The sequence below is a fragment of the Garra rufa genome, chromosome 1, assembly GCF_049309525.1.
Source record: "Garra rufa chromosome 1, GarRuf1.0, whole genome shotgun sequence".
NCBI classification, from domain to species: domain Eukaryota; kingdom Metazoa; phylum Chordata; class Actinopteri; order Cypriniformes; family Cyprinidae; genus Garra; species Garra rufa.
The window spans coordinates 26,467,032-26,485,536 of NC_133361.1; the positions used below are offsets into that span (position 1 = coordinate 26,467,032).

The window sequence follows — 18,505 nt, forward strand, 5'->3', positions numbered from 1 at the left end:
TTTGGATGCATTTTATGCAGATTACTAACCTCGGGCACTTGGTCGCTTTATGATACTCCAAATTCATTAACAGTAGAACAAGGTTAAGAACAAATTTATGTGCAAATGCACGTGTTGTGAATTTTTCCGTGGTAAATTCTCCTTTGTGTGTAAAGGCGGCCGTACACGGTGCGACTTCGGACTGTCGAAAAGTTCACCTCTACAGCAGTGCTAACAAACATATGCATTAAAGACATTGGAACTGCAATGCTACAGCACTGTACAGCATTGTAATGTATGTTTTAACGTAGTATTATGCACGTCCAGGGGGCTAGTTGGCCACCACTATAGCTAGCAATAGCTGTAGCAAACAATAGGTGATCAATCACCGATCGATACATCATATAGCGCTCGCTGTTCTTGCCAAAGTTCAGCGAGTTTATCCTCTTTCTCGATCTTCTGTGGTTTTCTTAGCTTCTGATTGGTCATTTCCAGTTTGATCAACACATCGGCTCATTCAACAGCACACACCTCACGCTTGCGAGCTCGTACGACCTCAAAAATCGCACCGTGTACGCCCGCCTTAAGTAGGCGTAATCCACGCAATTATTAGTGAATGAGACCCAGTGCCTTTTGATCTCATGTCATTGATTGTTATTAGTGTGTAAGAGAAATTATTTTTAATTATGTCATTTATTCACATTCACGTGACATTGCAAAGGGACATGGATTAAATGTGTGTAATAACTTGTAGCTGCCAAAACGTTTGGAATGAGGAAAAAAAAAATGAACGTTTAGCATTCCCAATGCGTTTTAAATGCGACCGCAGACATGAAACAACATTTTTATAACGTTTATTTAATTAGTTGTGCAGCTCTAATGAATTTTGTTTAGCTGACAAGTGTAATGCTGCGTTCACACCGCCCCAAATGTCATGCGTCAGTTGCGGCAAGATTACATGTAAAGTCAATGGTTGAGTCCGTCAGAGGTCCGTCAGCGTTGCGTTGTGTCCGTTGGATCCGTCAATTTTTCAAGCGTTACCTGCGTTTCAAGCGTCAACGCAGCAAACGCAAGCAACGCAGAAGTTCAGCTAGCTGAACTTTTGACGGACTTGACGCACTTGACGCAGTGCGTCAACCAATCAGAGCGTCTCACTGTAGCGACGTCACCACACGTATTTTGAATGAAGCGGGAGCAGAAAAAACAACAATATACAATTCTCTGCGATTGCAGACGGCTACAAGCTTATTCTAGCCGTCTGCAATCGCAGAGAATTGTATGATCCGTCCTCGTTGTTGTATAAAGACAGGAATGTAAAGGAACTTGCTTGGATGAAGATCGCTGAAGAGATCGGGATGTCAAATCTTTTCTCAACGTAATTATTTCCCATTTCGTTAGCTAGCGAAACATGGTCACGAGAGGATTGCAAAATGTCCAGTCCCAATAGTTTGCCATGGTTTATTCAGGGGAAGTGTGCAAAAAACTAGATGCGTTGGGAGCGTTGCCTGACGTGTGCGGTGTGAACGCACCAAAAAGCAAGCGTTGCCAGCTTCAACGTACATGCGTCAAACTAGATGCGTTAGGTGCGTTGCCTGACGCAGACAAAGTGTGCGGTGTGAACGCACCATTAGACCTGCAGTTCCTCTTTCTTAGCCTTCAACCTTTTTATCTCAAGACCGTCAACCATATCATGGAAAAATCAAGCTTTTAGCAAAGTAACAAGTCTATTTCACTGTATTGAAATGTTTGTTGTTTATTCACCACATATGATCTGTGCACCAGAAGTCAAGCAGACATATTTCATGAGATCACTGCGTTTTAGCAATCTGTCACATCTTTACTACCCTGCCGATAAGATGTTGTTTTCCGCCCCAGTCAGCGTGGTGGGCTCCTGTGGCTTTGACCAAGGATCTAGATTTTATTCAGATGTACCTTCAGGGGTTTTTCATGTACTTGTAACAAATACTTTTTCCAAACTTCACTGCAGATGTGACCCCTGTAGCAATGAAACTGTACTCAAATTGTTCATTCACATCAAGATTTGTAACTCCTGATGACTCCTAAGTGGTCAGAAGAGCATGACTATTTAATACCCATCAAAATTTGCCCTACATTTCCCAGACACTGTATTGTTCATTGCAGGTTACGATCAAGGTTTGTTCCTGGTTTTAGTTCTCATCTGACTCATGGTCACTATAGCTATTGTGATTCTGCTTGTTTTCCTGGGTTAGGTAAATCTGTGTTTCATAGATGTGCTTTGTGATGTTTAATCCTGCTTTTATTGTACAGCCTGTGTATAATTCCTTGAGTAATTTACCAAATATCATATAACAGTCTTATAATCCACAATCTAAATCATGATCGTCTCTGAGCTTATTATATTAAACTATTGAGAATATTCACCACATTTAGCCTTTTACAACTAAGAAATAAACACATACTAGTGCTTTCCTCATCTGTGTCCAATAATTTTCTTACTGGCTTGATTTCTGTTACTTGTTGCTGCTTATGTATATTAACATGGCTGAAGAGAGACTTATTGTGTAGAGTCTGATATTATTTGACAAATCGCCTTAAGATACTCAAGGAGTACCTTTAAAAAAAAAAAATGTTGTCTTAAGGTATGTGTGATGCGAGAGCGTGTGTAAGCGCTGAACTCGTGCACACAATGTTCTGATTGGCTGTGATTTGATTGTTACGCTGCACTACATTTCCGTGTTCATGAATCCTGTTGTGTCCGGCCTGGTTGGGGCACTTCATAATGATTATAATTAAAGCTGCAGCAATTACTTGTGCTCATGTTGGGTCAAAAGGTTGTGTTTGTGTCACAGTGTAGCCAATCTACACACGTCTTGGTGTGCATGACCTGGTCTGTGTAAATTAGTTTTAAGTATAGGAAATGAGTAGCAGTTTTCCCCACGTAGTTGAGTTCTTCAGTTTTGCAGTGTAATCAGTGTTTTGAAAAAGTATTTTGAAATGGGATTTTTATTTATTTCTTTTAAAGGTTTTTGGAAAGTCCAGTGATTTTCTTCTTTCTTCGAGTGCCAACTACAAATGTATCTTACTGTTTGTGATGTTTTTTTGTTCACAGTGCTGTGCACAGGGTTTTTAAAAACTTTTCTCATTCAGACTTTCGAAAACAGTATGGATGGGTGTTAGCTAGAATCTGGTTATGTCAAAACACATGGTGCAATACTTATTGAATCATTTTTTATTTTGTGTTTTTAAAGTATGATTCAGTGTCATTTATTGATCATTCTTTGCTTAATAAAGGTTTATCTGTTTTAATGTAACACCAAACTAGTTAAGCAGTAGTTATAGCTAGTACTTTTATCTCTCTTTTATTTGACCTTGTGTAATATTAGCAAATAGTCTTATCTGTGTGGTTTGGTTTCGTGTGAAGTTACATTTTGGAGAAATGGTTTTTCACTTTTATCAAATAATTTTCTCAGACTTTTGACTTTATAGTGACATTTCTGTATTAATGTGACATTTCTAAGACTCTAAGTGTTTTTTTTTTTGTTTCAAAACTTGAGGATGAATATTCCTGCCAAGGATGTCAAAGTTATTAAAGGAGAAGTTCACTTCCAGAATAAAAATGTTCTGGTAATTTACTCACCCTCATGTTATCCAATATGTTTGTCTGTCTGTCTTCATTCGCAAAGAAATGAAGGTTTTTGAGGAAAACATTTCAGGATGTTTCTATATATAGTGGACTTTAGTGGTGGCCAATGGTTATAAGGTCCAAGTTGGCTGACACAATCCCAGCCAAGTAATAAAGGTCTTAGGGAATCGATTGATCACTTTCTTAAAACAATAAGAATGTATATAATTTTTAACCACAAATGCTTGTCTTGCACAGCCCGACCTTGCACATTGTAATGATGTTGGAAAGGTCACACTTGACATAGACGGAAGTACTGACCCAGTACTTACAAAGTCGAACAAAAAAGGTAAAACAATGGTGGATGATTTTGGAAGCAGAGAAAATTAGTTTTTCACCCTACTCAACAGTCGTGGCCAAAAGTTATGAGAATGACATAAATATTGGTTTTCACAAAGTTTTCTGCTGTACTGCTTTTAGATCTTTGTTTCAGTTGTTTTTGTGATGTACTGAAATAAAATTACAAGCACTTCATACGTTTCAAAGACTTTTATCGACAATTACATGGCATTTATGCAAAGAGTCAGTATTTGCAGTGTTGGCCCTTCTTTTTCAGGACCTCTGCAATTCGACTGGGCATGCTGTCAATCAACTTCTGGGCCAAATCCTGACTGATAGCAACCCATTCTTTCATAATCACTTCTTGGAGTTTGTCAGAATTAGTGGGTTTTTGTTTGTCCACCCGCCTCTTGAGGATTGACCACAAGTTCTCAATGGGATTAAGATCTGGGGAGTTTCCAGGCCATGGACCCAAAATTTCAACGTTTTGGTCCCAGAGCCACTTAGTTATCACCTTTGCCTTATGTGCCATCATCGTGCTGGAAAATGCATTGTTCTTCACCAAACTGTTGTTGGATTGTTTGAAGAAGTTGCTGTTGGAGGGTGTTTTGGTACCATTCTTTATTCATGGCTGTGTTTTTGGGCAAAATTGTGAGTGAGCCCACTCCCTTGGATGAGAAGCAACCCCACATATGAATGGTCTCAGGATGCTTTACTGTTGGCATGACACAGGACTGATGGTAGCGCTCATCTTTTCTTCTCTGGACAAGCCTTTTTCCAGATGCCCCAAACCATTGGAAAGAGGCTTCATCGGAGAATATGACTTTGCCCCAGTCCTCAGCAGTCCATTCGCCATACTTTTTGCAGAAGATCAATCTGTCCCTGATGTTTTTTTTGGAGGGAAGTGTCTTCTTTGCTGCCCTTCTTGACACCAGGCCATCTTCCAAAAGTCTTGGCCTCACTGTGTGTGCAGATGCGCTCACACCTGCCTGCTGCCATTCCTGAGCAAGCTCTGCACTGGTGGCACTCCGATCCCGCAGCTGAATCCTCTTTAGGAGACCATCCTGGCGCTTGCTGGACTTTCTTGGACGCCCTGAAGTCTTCTTAACAATGCAGTGGAAAGTTTTTTTCGGGATTAAGTTAATTTTCATGGCAAAGAAAGACTATGCAATTCATCTGATCACTCTTCATAACATTCTGGAGTATATGCAAATTGCTATTATAAAAACTTAAGCAGCAACTATTCCAATTTCCAATATTTATGTAATTTTCAAAACTTTTGGCCACGACTGTACATAATTGTGTTGGAAAAAAGTTTGAAAAGGTAATGCACGAATACATGCATCGCAGAGCTAGTGTAAGACAAAGAATACAAATTAAAAAAGAATATAAGACCCTTATTCCTCGGATGGGATTGTGTAGAGCCTTTTGAAGCTGTATTGAAACTGCCATTTGGACCTTCAACCTAATTGAAGACCTTTAAATGGAGAAAAATCCCTGAAATGTTTTCCTCAAAAACCTTAAGTTCTTTGCGACTGACGAAAGAAAGATATGAACATCTTGGATGACATGGGGGTAAGTAAATAAAGGACATTTCTGGAAGTGAACTTCTCCTTTAAGCACAAGAGTAGAGAAGTTACGTAATCAAGATATCCAATTTGCTTGTATGGAGTAATGCATGTAGTAAATTTAGACTGAAACTGGCCTTCTGAGGGGATTTTACACTAGAGGAAGTTTTCTTTTGTTTATTAAAATGGGAAAATTCTGAGCATGACTTGCATTGGTCTAACTAACAGAGTTAATTCACGTTGTTTCTTCAACACACTATACATGCATACATGAGTTTTCAATTTGACAATAACAGTCTAATAGTCTGTTGACTGTTATTGTAAACCTCTGCAGAGCAAGTTAAAGCAAAACCTTCTCTGAACAGCTTGATAACAACTGTTGAGTTGTTAATGAAGCGGTTTGTTTGTTATGGAAAATTTCCCTGCTGTGTTTGAATGAATTATTTGACTGTTGGTCTTTATAAGCGTATTGAATGAAAGTTACAGCACCACACAGATTTGGCGGTTATTGGCCATCTGTGTGAATGTGTGCGTGCCGCACCAGCTGGAGTGAACTCATGGTGGGGTCGTGTAGTGCTCCCAGCTCCAGTCTGTCACTTAAGTGTGAGCTCTTCCTGGATTTCTCATGTGTTTTCTGCACAGCCTGAGCGTGTGATCACTCCACTTTCACTGCAGTCACAACAGCTCATTTGCGTGTTGCTGGTACAAGACAGTTGGCGTGTGTTTTGTCTCGCGTCGGCGTGTGATTTCCTGATGTGTTTGTTCAATTCGGGAGCTCTTCCGTATCAAACCCTTAAGCGCTGTGGTTTATCACTAGGTGAATTCAAGAGTCCTCTTGGGGTTTAGAGGAAAGTTTTGGGTAAATTCTAGTTGAGCTCTGTCAACAGCTTTCGTCATGTCATTTTGAAACCATCGCTTGTGTTTAATTGCAGTACAGATTACTGGAGTCCCTCCCAAACCCAGTGTTTACATGCGATACCTATATTCTTTGTACTGTAAACAAACAGGTGCCGACACTCTGTGCTGTTTGATGAAAGAAGTATTAGCAACTGGAGGCACATTAACTGTCAGGAGGTATTAGTAGACTGTTGTTGACAGTTATGTGCTTTGAAATTCACCATGTAGCTAGATACAGTTGTCACTCCTCTTTTGACTGGTCACATTTTATACTCATTCATACTCAAACATTCATTAATTTAAAGAATTAGTTCAATCTGGAATTAAAATGTCCTGATAATTTACTCACACCCATGTCATCAAAGATGTTTCTGTCTGTCTGTCTGTCTTCAGTTGAAAAGAAATGAAGGTTTTTGGGGAAAACATTTTAGGATTTTTCTCCAATGGGAATCCAACGGGTTGAAGGTCCAAATTGCAGTTTCAATGCAGCTTCAAAGGGCTCTACACGATCCCAGCCAAGGAGTAAAGGTCTTATCTAGTGAAATGATCGATCATTTTTAATGATTTTTCATAATTTTATGTACTTTCTAACCACAAATGCTCGTCTTGCATTAGCTTGGCTCCCGTTTGAGAAAGTCAAAAGCCCTTTACAAAAAAGGTAATTAACTCATAATTAAACGAAGTTCACTTCCAGATAATTTACTCACCCATCTAAGATGTTCATGTCTTTTTTTCTTCATTCGAAAAGGAATGGTTTTTGAGAGAAACATTTCAGGATTTTTTTTCTATATAGTGGACTTCAAGGTCCAAATTGCAGTTTCAAAGCGACTCCACAGAACTCTACATGATACCAGTTGAGGAATAAGGGTCTTATGTTATGGTTTAAAAAGTATCAAATCTGTTTTTTTTTTGTTTTGTTTTTTTATACAGTGATCAGTTGTTTTGCTAGATAATGCTGCGTTCACACCAAACGCGAATATGCGTCTGGCGCGAGTGATTTCAATGTTAAGTCAATGGTAAGACGCGTCTACGCGCGTCTGGAGTTCTTGCGGCGCGAATTTGCGTTTAGCGCGGCGCGGTAGACGTGAATTCGCCTCATTCGCGCATCTAGTTCGCGCGAATTGAGCGTCTGGCGCGTTACGCGCGAATTGTGCTTTTTGTGCATCACACGTTTGACGCGAATTCGCGTCTGCCGCCCGAGTTGAAAAATCTGAACTTCTGCGTCAATTCGCGCCGCGTTAACCAATCAGGAGCCTGCTTGATGCAGTGGCGGCAGGCCCGCCCGCAGTCACTCATTCAAATGTGAAACATGAATACTAAATGCCGAGTGCGGTTCTAATGCACAACAAAGCAAGTGTTTTATGTGACACATATTAATTTTGTATTGAATGCTATTTATTCCATATCTAAATCTTAATTATATGAATCATTATTATAGTGTAGTGTCTACACTATAATAACAGAACAATAATAACTATAATAGTGAATACTTTAGTGTGTCTGGACAGTGTTGTGTGAGGAAAATAAAGAAATCACAGGACAGGTTAAATACTTTTGGAGGCTGGCTCCATTTATCATCAAAACAAAAATAAATAACAGATTTTACAGTAATAACCTGAACAAAGAAATGGCACAGACCTATAGAATTATTATACATCAAAGGAGGAATGACATAAACGAGTAGTTCACTTTTAAAATGAAAATTCTGTCATCATATACTGCTCCAACGCACAGAGGGAAGTTCCACCGCTCCTGAAATCCCCTCGCTCCGATGCGGGAAAGCAGGTCATCGAACTGGGCGCGGGACAGGCGGAAGTACCGCTGAAAGCGGCCGTCATCCAGGCGCAGCTCCTGGAGCAAGTGATGAAACTCGCAGAACTGGGTTCGCCTCCGAAGGGTCTGATGGACCCAAATACGGCGACGATGATCCCTACGCCGCTGTTCTCCTCTCCAAAGCAAATACAGAGCGGTGACTCTCTCGATAAATGACCGATCAACAGAATCTTGTAAAAAGATGGCCGCCAACGGGGTTTGAAACTTTCGCCTCTGACGCGCGTAAATTTCGCTTAACTTTTGTTTTTACGCGCGTCGATTTCGCTCTTGACGCGCGAATGAACACAAAGTGGTCACGCGAATAACTAGGCGCAGCAGGCGCGAATTTAGACGCATATTCGCGTTTGGTGTGAACGCAGCATAAGACCTATATTCCTTAGCTGGGATTGTGTAGAGCTCTTTGAAACTGCAGTTTGGACCTTCAACCCACTGATCCCCATTAAAGTCCACTATATGGAGAAAAATCCTAGAGTTTTCCTCAAAAACCATAATTTCTTTTCGACTGAAGAAAGAAAGACATGAACATCTTGGATGTCATGGGTGTGAGTATATATCAGGACAATACCATTATGTGGTAATGAACAGCTTGCTATATGACGTGATTATAGCGTTGGAGTTGTTGAACCTGAAACATTAAGTATACACTGCCCTTCAAAAGTTTGAGGTTGATAACTTTTTTTTTTTTTTTTTTGTTAAAGTATGTCTCTTATGCCTGCCAAGTCTGTATTTATTTGATCAGAAATACAGTAAAAATAATAATATTATGAAATAGTATTTAAGTTTTGTAAAATGTAATTTATTCCTGTGATGGAAAAGCTGAATTTCAGGCATCACTCCAGTCTTCAGAATCACATGATCTTTCTCGATATTTTAGTAAAAACAGTGATACATTTTTTTTTCAAAAGCAGTTAAAAACTGCACATTTAAAATAATTGTATAAGTATAGTGTAATTAGGTCAGCTTTGTGTGACGAGTGTTCATCTATATAAGTTTTAACTTGATTTTTAGGTAGGCCCTAAATGTTTCCCTGGAGCGGCGTATGAGTGAGCATTTACTGGTAACAGACAGTTTGGCATTCTTTCCTGACTAGTCACGCTGGCAGATCGTCAGATCCCTTTTTCTGAGTCTGAGCTCTAGGGTTGATACAGTGATCATGTGATCAGTGTTTCTCTCGTCACTAGGTGAGTCATCAGGAATGCTGTTAGTCAGACATAAACAACTGCTTTGTGTGTATACAGATACTTTTAGGCTCGGAAAAGAAGTGAAATGTGTCGTGTCAGAGGACCTGCGGGGTAATTCAGCTCAGCCCCAGCCCTGGTTGCAGTTCCTCCATGGTTGGGGGTATTTTTAACTCGGCGCTTTTGTGTGTGTGCTCGTGGCCTTGGACCGAAGATTATTCTTGTGTACTGACTCGGACGTGATGTCCCCCATTACAGAGCTGATGGGAACAGTGAAGTTAACTCTGAGCTGTACTCCCACATCCTGAGCTCTCCAGAGATTCACAGCATGAAGAGAGGAGGATGCTGGTCAGACCTGCAGACCCTCACAGCAGTTACAGAGTCTGCCAGATGCAAAAGAAATATTTACCCTCGAGCACACTTTGAAGAACACTTGCTCGCACACATCCTGTTCTGGAGTCACAGTCACAGACTGTTGCTCAGTCCAGGGAACTTGACTGCGGGTGGGATGATTAGCATCTTGTAACTGAGTGTCCTACTGAGTGTCCTGAGTTTTGACAGCTCTGCATTGGAGAATACAAACCCTCTAGGTTACCAAAAGTACAAATCTTTTATTTATGCCCAGTTTGTATGTTTTTCATGCTTACAAACTTGTCACCTATTTGCAAAAATTGCTGTTCTTTAGTTGAAATATGCTGTTCTTGTGATTCATGCAAATGTGAGTAGTTTCACTTTAGGGCTTTTTGTTATATATAGCATGCATATAATGACTTGTGACCCTGGACCACAAAACCAGTCATAAGCCGCACAGTATCTTTGTAGCAATAGCCAACAATACATTGTATGGGTCAAAATGATCAATTTACCTTTTATGCCGAAAATCATTGGGATATTGGTTAAAGATAATGTTCCAAGATATTTTGTAAAATTTCTCCAGTAAATCAAAGCATAATTTTTGATAAGTAATATGGATTGATAAAAGTATATTTGGACAACTTTAAAGGCAATTTTCTCAATATTTTGATTTATTTAGTTATTTTTATTTTTTTTGCACCCTCAGAATCTAGGCTTTCAAATAGTTAGTAGTAACTATTATAGTAATAGTAACTAGGATTTAACACTTCAGAACTTTTTTTTTCCAGAACTGAAGTTTAACATGCATTTTACATGGGTCCCTATGAAATCAGTTTTATTTTTTTTCCAAGTTCTGTTTTTCCGTTATTCCGTTTTCATTTTTCTTTATTGTTTAATTAAAAAATAGTATACAAAAATCATGTCTAATTAATTGAAATCATGAAACGTACATTTTTACAGCAATTTATTACAAGTTTAACAAAAATTTAATTAAGACTCTATGAAATGCGTTTTTTATTTTTACCAAATTCTTTTTTCCATTAATTTTCTGGATTCCATTTTAGTAGTTCATTTAAATTTTAATGATCAAAATTATCTCTAATTGATTTATTTTTTCCCCAGAAATACTTTTTTTTTTTTTTTTTTTTTTTCATTTTACATTAATTTTATTAGTAGTAGTACTATCATTACATTAAGTAATTTAATTTTTTTCTGTCAGTTTCTTCAAGTTAAACCAAACTTTTATTTTGACTGGATGATGTGAAGACATGTACGTTTCTGTTTGTATGATCTTTAATAGTTTTTCTCAAAAGAAATGGTAAAATGCTCATGAAGAGATTCTCAGAGCAGTTCTAGAGATTATTTGTGTTCATGTACTTATATAATGAGGCGGCTGAGGCTAAAACACTGCAAGTGCTTCAGTATGTGTGTAGTAAATGAAAACGCCCGTCTGCGACATTCATTCACACAGAAACACCCAAAACAGGCAGGATTCATATTTAAATAGTATTCTTGCAGCTTAATATTCACAGGCACTAGTCCATATCAAGTTTTGATTTAGGTGTACTGTCCTCTTTTTGATTCATTCATCCAAAATTTGGCAATTCCATGACATTATACAGTGAATAAAATTATGACTGGATTCTGTGAATACGTCTGCATTTTCAGCATTGCGGAAATCATAGGGCCCTAATTTTACAGTTTAGGATGTTAGCAGAGACATTGGTGTTGTTTCAAAAGAATGCTGCTACCTAAACAACATGTTTAGGTAGCAGCATTTGGAATCTGTTTGGAATTTTCAGAAAATATTTGAACTGCTGATTTCAACACACACAAAAAATCCCCCTTTCCCCCTCCCAACCACACATTATGGTTTTCTTTTCTAGTCTTTTTAAAATACTTGTAATAATAGCAGTGCAAGTAGATCTCAAATTTGACAAGGATATTTCTATTTATACAATTTCTATTTTTTTATTTTTATAAGATTTATTGTTATAGGACAGGAGACAGGAAGCGAAGTGAAAGAGAGAGAGGGGGGCAGGATCAGGAAAGGTCCTCAAACTGGGATTTGAACTGGGGACATCCGTAATGCAACAGCGTTATATGTCTGCACACTGCTCACTAGGCTGTTGGCGCTGACGTTTATACAATTTAAGATTTCTTTCTCCAAATATCATTCACAAAAACATTGTTTACTCTCTATGAGTTAATGGTTTCAAACCGACAGGTCAGTAATTCACATTTTCGTCAGTGAACGGTCTTCATTTTCCTGGTTGACAGGTGTTCAAGTTTTAGTATGTGTAGGAAATACCTTATGCTCTGCTTGTAAACTGCTGCATTTCATTGTAGATGTATTTTTATTCATTTGGCAGATGCTTTTTAATCTTAGACATCATTCATTCTTTTTCATTAGCTTGTGCTTTCTTGTTCTTGTTTCTCTGGGGATGGAACCTGTGATCTTGTTTCTCTGTGTAGTTGAGCTGGAATACATAAACATTACATTTTTACCATGGTAAATTTGTGGTTTTAACTTTGCTTATCATGATCTAAATGTATGCTACTAAGGAAGACCAAAAAAAAAAACCCCCGCAAACAATCAGAATAATTAAATTTCACCATAGAAAAATAAGGTTGCTACCAGTTTTACCAATATAACAGATTTTGATAATGAACATAAATCTACATCCGAACTCAAGCTACTATCAAATGTATATTTCTAAGAGACAAAAAAATAATATTAATATTATGGAGGAAACACAAACCTGTTTCTTGATTTGAAACAATACTACTCATTTTATCCCTATTACTTTTTTATTTATTTTGTTAAGGAAAAATGACTGGAAAAGTGTAAAGAATTTAACAACAAAGCGTTTGTCATGTACTGAAAATCTGCGGTGAAACAATCACATTTTATCAGTCATGGAGCGTTTGTCATAAAACAAGCATGACAAATTTGTGTAAATAGTTTTTGAAACCATTCTTGTGTAAACCGTTGCATGGAGTTTTATGAACAACTTTGTGTTTGTTCTGCTTTGGTTTCATGATTGAAGTCTGAAGAATGACTTAATATCATGATTGAATGAATGTTGTAACTAGAAGCTAAAAGAGAAGTCAAATGAAGTGTGTCAGTAAGAGATGTGCCTGCCTTTGCTGTGAGCCCAGTGCAGGACACTTGGCAGCTGCTGTGCTGTAAAATCATTATAACGCCACAGTTTTTATTACTGCCGAAGCCTGTGTACATTAAATAACAGAACACAAGTTCACTTCCTTTTTATTGTCTGACCTGCAGCGGTAAATGCCCCTAATTTGCCTGCAGAAAAGCACACTGGAGGGTGCTTTGACAGAGACTGGGTTCATACTGCCGTAGCAAATTCTGATGATTTTTGCTAGGTGGATTTTGTGCTGTTTTCCGCCCTCCCTCTCAGTCATTGTAAATAATTCAGGAGTGGCAGTCACTGTGGGCTCATCCTGACCGAATGCATTCTGGTGTATCGTGTTTTATGAAGCCTTGACAGGAGACAGGGGGACTGTGCCAATGAGTCACTACAGCACTTGTGTGACTGTGAGATACACGCTGCCGGGGAATAGCAGTCTGTCCGCACACTTCATCAGATGTCATAACACGTTTCTCCGATCCTGTTTTCTCATTTCTTTAAGCACAGAAACATCCAGTTCGCTCTGAATGTTCCCATTCTGATTATTTACTATCGTCTCAACTTACAAAACTCATCCAAGTAGTACTTTCAGTGCTGCATTACTGTTGTGTACAGGTTTCTCTTGTAGAAAGATGAAATATACGGCTCTAGACACGAGACACGAGGTTTCATTAGCAGGAAGTGTGGGTGTGGGGATTGCCAGATTACCCAGGCAGCGGTAGTAGTGGTGGGGGTGTGATTACTAGAGAGATGAAGACATTTGGGCCCTCCTTTGGTATCAATTACCAGGCTGACCTTTAACATGCTTCAATCGAAAAACAACTGGCTGAGGAGCAAAAATCGATTGTGGAGATGTAGGATGGTCTGCGGCAGGGAATGCGTTTTATCTGCTGAGCTCTACGCCGGCTGTACTCTCCCACATTACTCTGTGATGGGGCTTCATTTGGTGGTGAGGTCACCTGGTCACGTTGTGGTGATGAGCTGACGCTGATGCTCTCATCTCTTCTTCCTCTCTCTCTGTTTTTCCTTTACTCAAGCACCATTATCTGATCATCTTACCAAAGCTACCAGTCATCTGGCAGCCCATAGTAAACCTTGGGGCTTGTTTTCAATGAGCATGCTTTTCTGTAATGGAAATCACCTGATGCAAATACGAAAGCTGAAGGATGTGTTCTTCTGTTTGTTGATTTCAGTGGTCAACTTTAGCTGACATTGCTGAAATGTTGAAAATGTAACCTTCAATTATTATTCAATGAAGTAAGCACTGTGTTTTTCATTGAATTTAAGTAACCGGTTACTAGTAAGGATTGTTTATTTAATAAAAATATTAAAGAAACAAATGACAAGTGATTAGAACAGAAGCATAGTAGTTTTTAGGTATCAGCAGAATCAAGTATTCAGGTTTCAATGTTAGTCAGGACGAAATGAAAATTCACCCTATCAGGTTTCTATAAATGCATGTTATTGATCGCTTTTGTCTATGCTTTTTTTTTTTTTGACCTTGTAATATGAAGTAATAACTCGATCTTCCAGTGAAACAGCAGTAGGGCTGGGCGATATGGACAAAAAATATTGATAATTACTGTGATACATGTCAAATTTATGTCTTCTAAGTTTAAAGGCGGATTTTTGATTCGGTGTGAAAGTTGTGAAAACCAGACGGTTAATTATTTAAGACACTATAGTTAAAAACGCTTTGTTTTTATATTCTTTTACACTTTTCCAGTCATTTTTCCTTAACAAAATAAATAAAGTAATAGGGATAAAATGAGTAGTATTGTTTCAAATCAAGAAACAGGTTTGTGTTGCCTCATATTAATATATTTTTTTGTCTCTTAAAAATATACGTTTGATAGTAGCTTGAGTTGGGATGCAGATGTAGATTTGTTCATTATCAAAATCTGTAATATCGGTAAAAATAGTAGCAACCTCATTTTTATATGGTGAAATTTAATTGTTCTGATTATTAAAAAAAAAAATGGTCTCCCTTAGTAGCATACTTTTAGATAATGATAGAATTTTTCAGAATCAAAGTTAGAACCACAAATTTACCAAGGTTAAAATGAAATATGGTTTATGTATTTGTATGAAAAACAGTAGTCTAAATATATTTAGTATAAATGCATAAACACTATAGCTTAATCACAAAAAATACTGTAATTATATTCCATTACTCCTTCAGTAAATTTTATACATGTCTACATTAATCATATAATAAAATTTGACATGAATGCCCACATTTCTGACACAATACCATGGTGCAGTTAGTGCTACTATAGTAAATCCGTGGCAAATGATGGTGATTTGTGACCCTGGACCACAAAACCAGCCAAAAGGGTATTTTTAATTTAAAAATTTAAATTGAGATTGAGCTATTCAGTTTTCATTAATGTATGGTTTGTTAGGATAGGATAATATTTGGCTCCAATACAGCTATTTAGAATTTAAGGGTGCAATAAAATCAAAATATTGAGAAAATCGGCTTTAAAGTTGTCTGAATCAAAAATCTAATCAAAAATTACGTTTTGATATATTTATGGTAGGGAATTTACAAAATATCTTCATGGAATATAATCTTTACTTAATATCCTAATGATTTTTGGCATAAAAGAAAAATCAATAATTTTGACCCATACAACATATACCTGTGCAACTTACCACTAGTTTTGTGGTCCAGGGTCACATTTGACAGTAGCTTAAATTAGAATGGAGTTGTAAATTTATGTTCATTATCAAAAACATCTGTAAAAATTGTAACCTTTTTTTATATGGTGAAACGTAGTTATTTGATAGTAGCATAAATTTAGATCTTGATAATCAGTTAAAACCACAAATAAAGCACCTCAATACCATGGTAAAAATGTAATATGGTTTATGTATTTGTATGAAAATCAGCATTCTTAATACATTTAGTATGCACACGCTATAGCTTAATCACAAAACATACTGTAATTATATTTCATATAATTACAATATTCCTTCTTCAGTACATTTAATACATGTATACAATAATAATAATATAGAGTTTGACACGAATACATATATCTGACACAATACCATGGTACAGTTAGTGCTACTAAAGTAAATCCATGGTAAATTATGTTGATTTGTAGAAAGCCTTCTGACTGTATCATTGGGCACAGAGTTTCTTCTGTTTATCAGTGGACGGCATTAGGAGTATTTGACTTAAAGCGATGCTAAGCAGACCGATCAGTGAATGGGTGCTTTGGTATCATACAGCCTCAACCTTCAAGTCGAACTCGCCTTTTTGTTTGGAGTGTTCGGTGAGTTCTGTCATGAAATACATGTCATTCAACTCGACCAATCAGATTCTGAACGCATTACTATGCCTTTAGGTCCAGTATCTTTAGGTTCGTTGTCAAAAATGCCATTTTAAAAATGTCATATCATTTTTGGTCCCGACCAATTGAACCAAATGAACTGTACTACAAGAGCGAACACACCCTAAGACTTATCAGTGAGTAAATGCATCTGCTCTAGTAAGCTCTTTGATTCCAGCGGATAAACGCTCAGTGTGGTGTGTTTTTTAAATGAGTCACGCTGCTTTGTTCCACTTTCGGCGCATAAACATTATATCGAGCTCGTTATCGATTTATTATGGAAAATTATATAATTATCGTTATTTTATCACCCAGCCCTAGTTATGGCCTTTTGAAAAGCATGGCGATGAAGTTTGTATTAGACTTGTTGAAGCTCCTATTGGTTATGTTAATATTCTAACGAAGCCAGCTCTGTGAAAAAGGTGGTATCTTTTTGTTTCCTGTAGATGTATGATAAAGAGACAGCAGTGCTTGTCCCACAGCTGGCTAGACGGCACCTACTTGGACGTGTTCCAGATTAATAACAGCAGTCCAAAACCCAGTACGAGTCTTGCGGAAGATGTCAATGATTCAGACCGCATCGGGGGATAATTAGAGAATCCACGGGCAATTACTTAAGCAAACTTGAACTATTTGAATAATGTTGTTTTGGGGGGCAGAGAGGATGTGTGCTGGTGGTTAAGTATAATTGAGATGATCGTGATGATTACAGTGATGGATCTGATGCAGATGGCATGGATGTAAATTAAAGAGCTAATGACTGTGATTTGCTTCCTTCACAGAGAGCCCAGTGAGGAGTGCAATGGAATTAGCGGTGCTCTCCCTGTGGAGCCCGCGCCCGGCTCGAGACTGAACGAGTGGTGTCCTGCCCCACCCCCTCCCGCCCCGCTGCCCGCGATCCACCCCACCAGCATGGGGGACGGCCTGGACGCAGTGCAGATGTCGGGGAGCAGCAGCAGTCAGGGGCAACCCTCGTCCCAGGCCCCTAGCCTCTTCAACCCCGCCCCTCCAGAAATCGCTAACCCTGCCCGGCCCAAGCGCCAGACCAACCAGCTGCAGTACCTGCTGAAGGTGGTGCTGAAGTCTCTCTGGAAGCACCAGTTCGCTTGGCCTTTCCACTCTCCTGTCGACGCCGTTAAGCTGAATCTGCCTGTGAGTGAACTAATGGTTCTTTTACAGTCATGTCATGTCTGTGATGATCCTGTCAGACAGTGTAGCTGCACTGACTGTTTTGCCACTCAAAGGGTGCCAGTTGTCGTCATCTGTTTGATGATCTGCTATTTGCTCTCTGAACCGCCCTGCATTTACATAATGTTACTTCATAACCTACTTGTTATGTGTATACACACTATATTGCCAAAAGTATTGGGACACCCCCTTCTAATGGACTGGTTTGACTACTGTAGTAATTTCCATGAGTACAAATCTTAATGTTTAAGCATATAATGATATTCTATGGAATTTTGTGTTCTTCTAATTTGATATCAACAGCTTTGACAGGAGCCTTTTCTATTCCAACATGACAATGCCTCTGTGTATAAGGCATTTCTAAAAGAAATGATTCAGTCAGTGTGGAAGAACTTGACTGGTCTGCAGAAAGCAAAGTCCTAATCCCAGCTGAACACCTCTGGAGTGACTTTAAATGCTGACCTTGAGCCAAAAACTCACCAGTGACTGATACATATGGGTACAGTCATTTTAGACGCTTCCAAAACTGTTGCAACAGAGATAGAAATAAAATTTTTAAATACATGAATTTTGTTTCCATCTTTGTTGGCACAGTTTTGAAAGTATCTTCTGTTCTAAAGAAGGGGTGTCCCAATACTTTTGTCCATATAGTGTATGTACAAGTCATTGGTTTTTGTTTTTGGAGTTTTTGGCGCAAGTTCTGCATTTAAAGTCACACCAGAGGTGTTCAGCTGGGATTAAGACTTAGCTTTATGCAGACCAGTCAGGTTCTTTTACACTGACTGAATCTATTTCTTTTTGAAGCTTGCCTTATACACAGAGGCTTGGTCCTGTTAGAATAGAAAAGGGTCTTGTCCAAACTGTTACTACAAAATTAGAAGCACACAATCCCTTAGAATATCATTATATGCTTAAACATTAAGATTTATACTCATGTAAAATTAATACAGCAGTCAAACCTGTTCAATTAAAGTGGATATATATATATATATAATAAAATTGATACTTTACCCAAAAATAAAATTTTGTCATTAATTACTCACCCTCATGTCGATACAAACCCGTAAGA

At 38.2% G+C, this 18,505-nt stretch overlaps 1 protein-coding gene across 3 annotated transcripts in view; it reads left to right on the top strand.

The window, feature by feature from the left end:
* Positions 1-18,505, top strand: part of brd4 (bromodomain containing 4) — a 77,251-nt gene that overhangs the window by 37,240 nt on the left and 21,506 nt on the right. For all 3 annotated transcript variants that reach the window (XM_073838030.1, XM_073838015.1, XM_073838021.1), the window contains one exon: positions 17,031-17,400. In XM_073838030.1, the coding sequence (XP_073694131.1) occupies positions 17,161-17,400 (240 nt within the window). In that variant the 5' untranslated portion in view covers positions 17,031-17,160. The remainder of the gene's footprint in view (positions 1-17,030; positions 17,401-18,505) is intronic.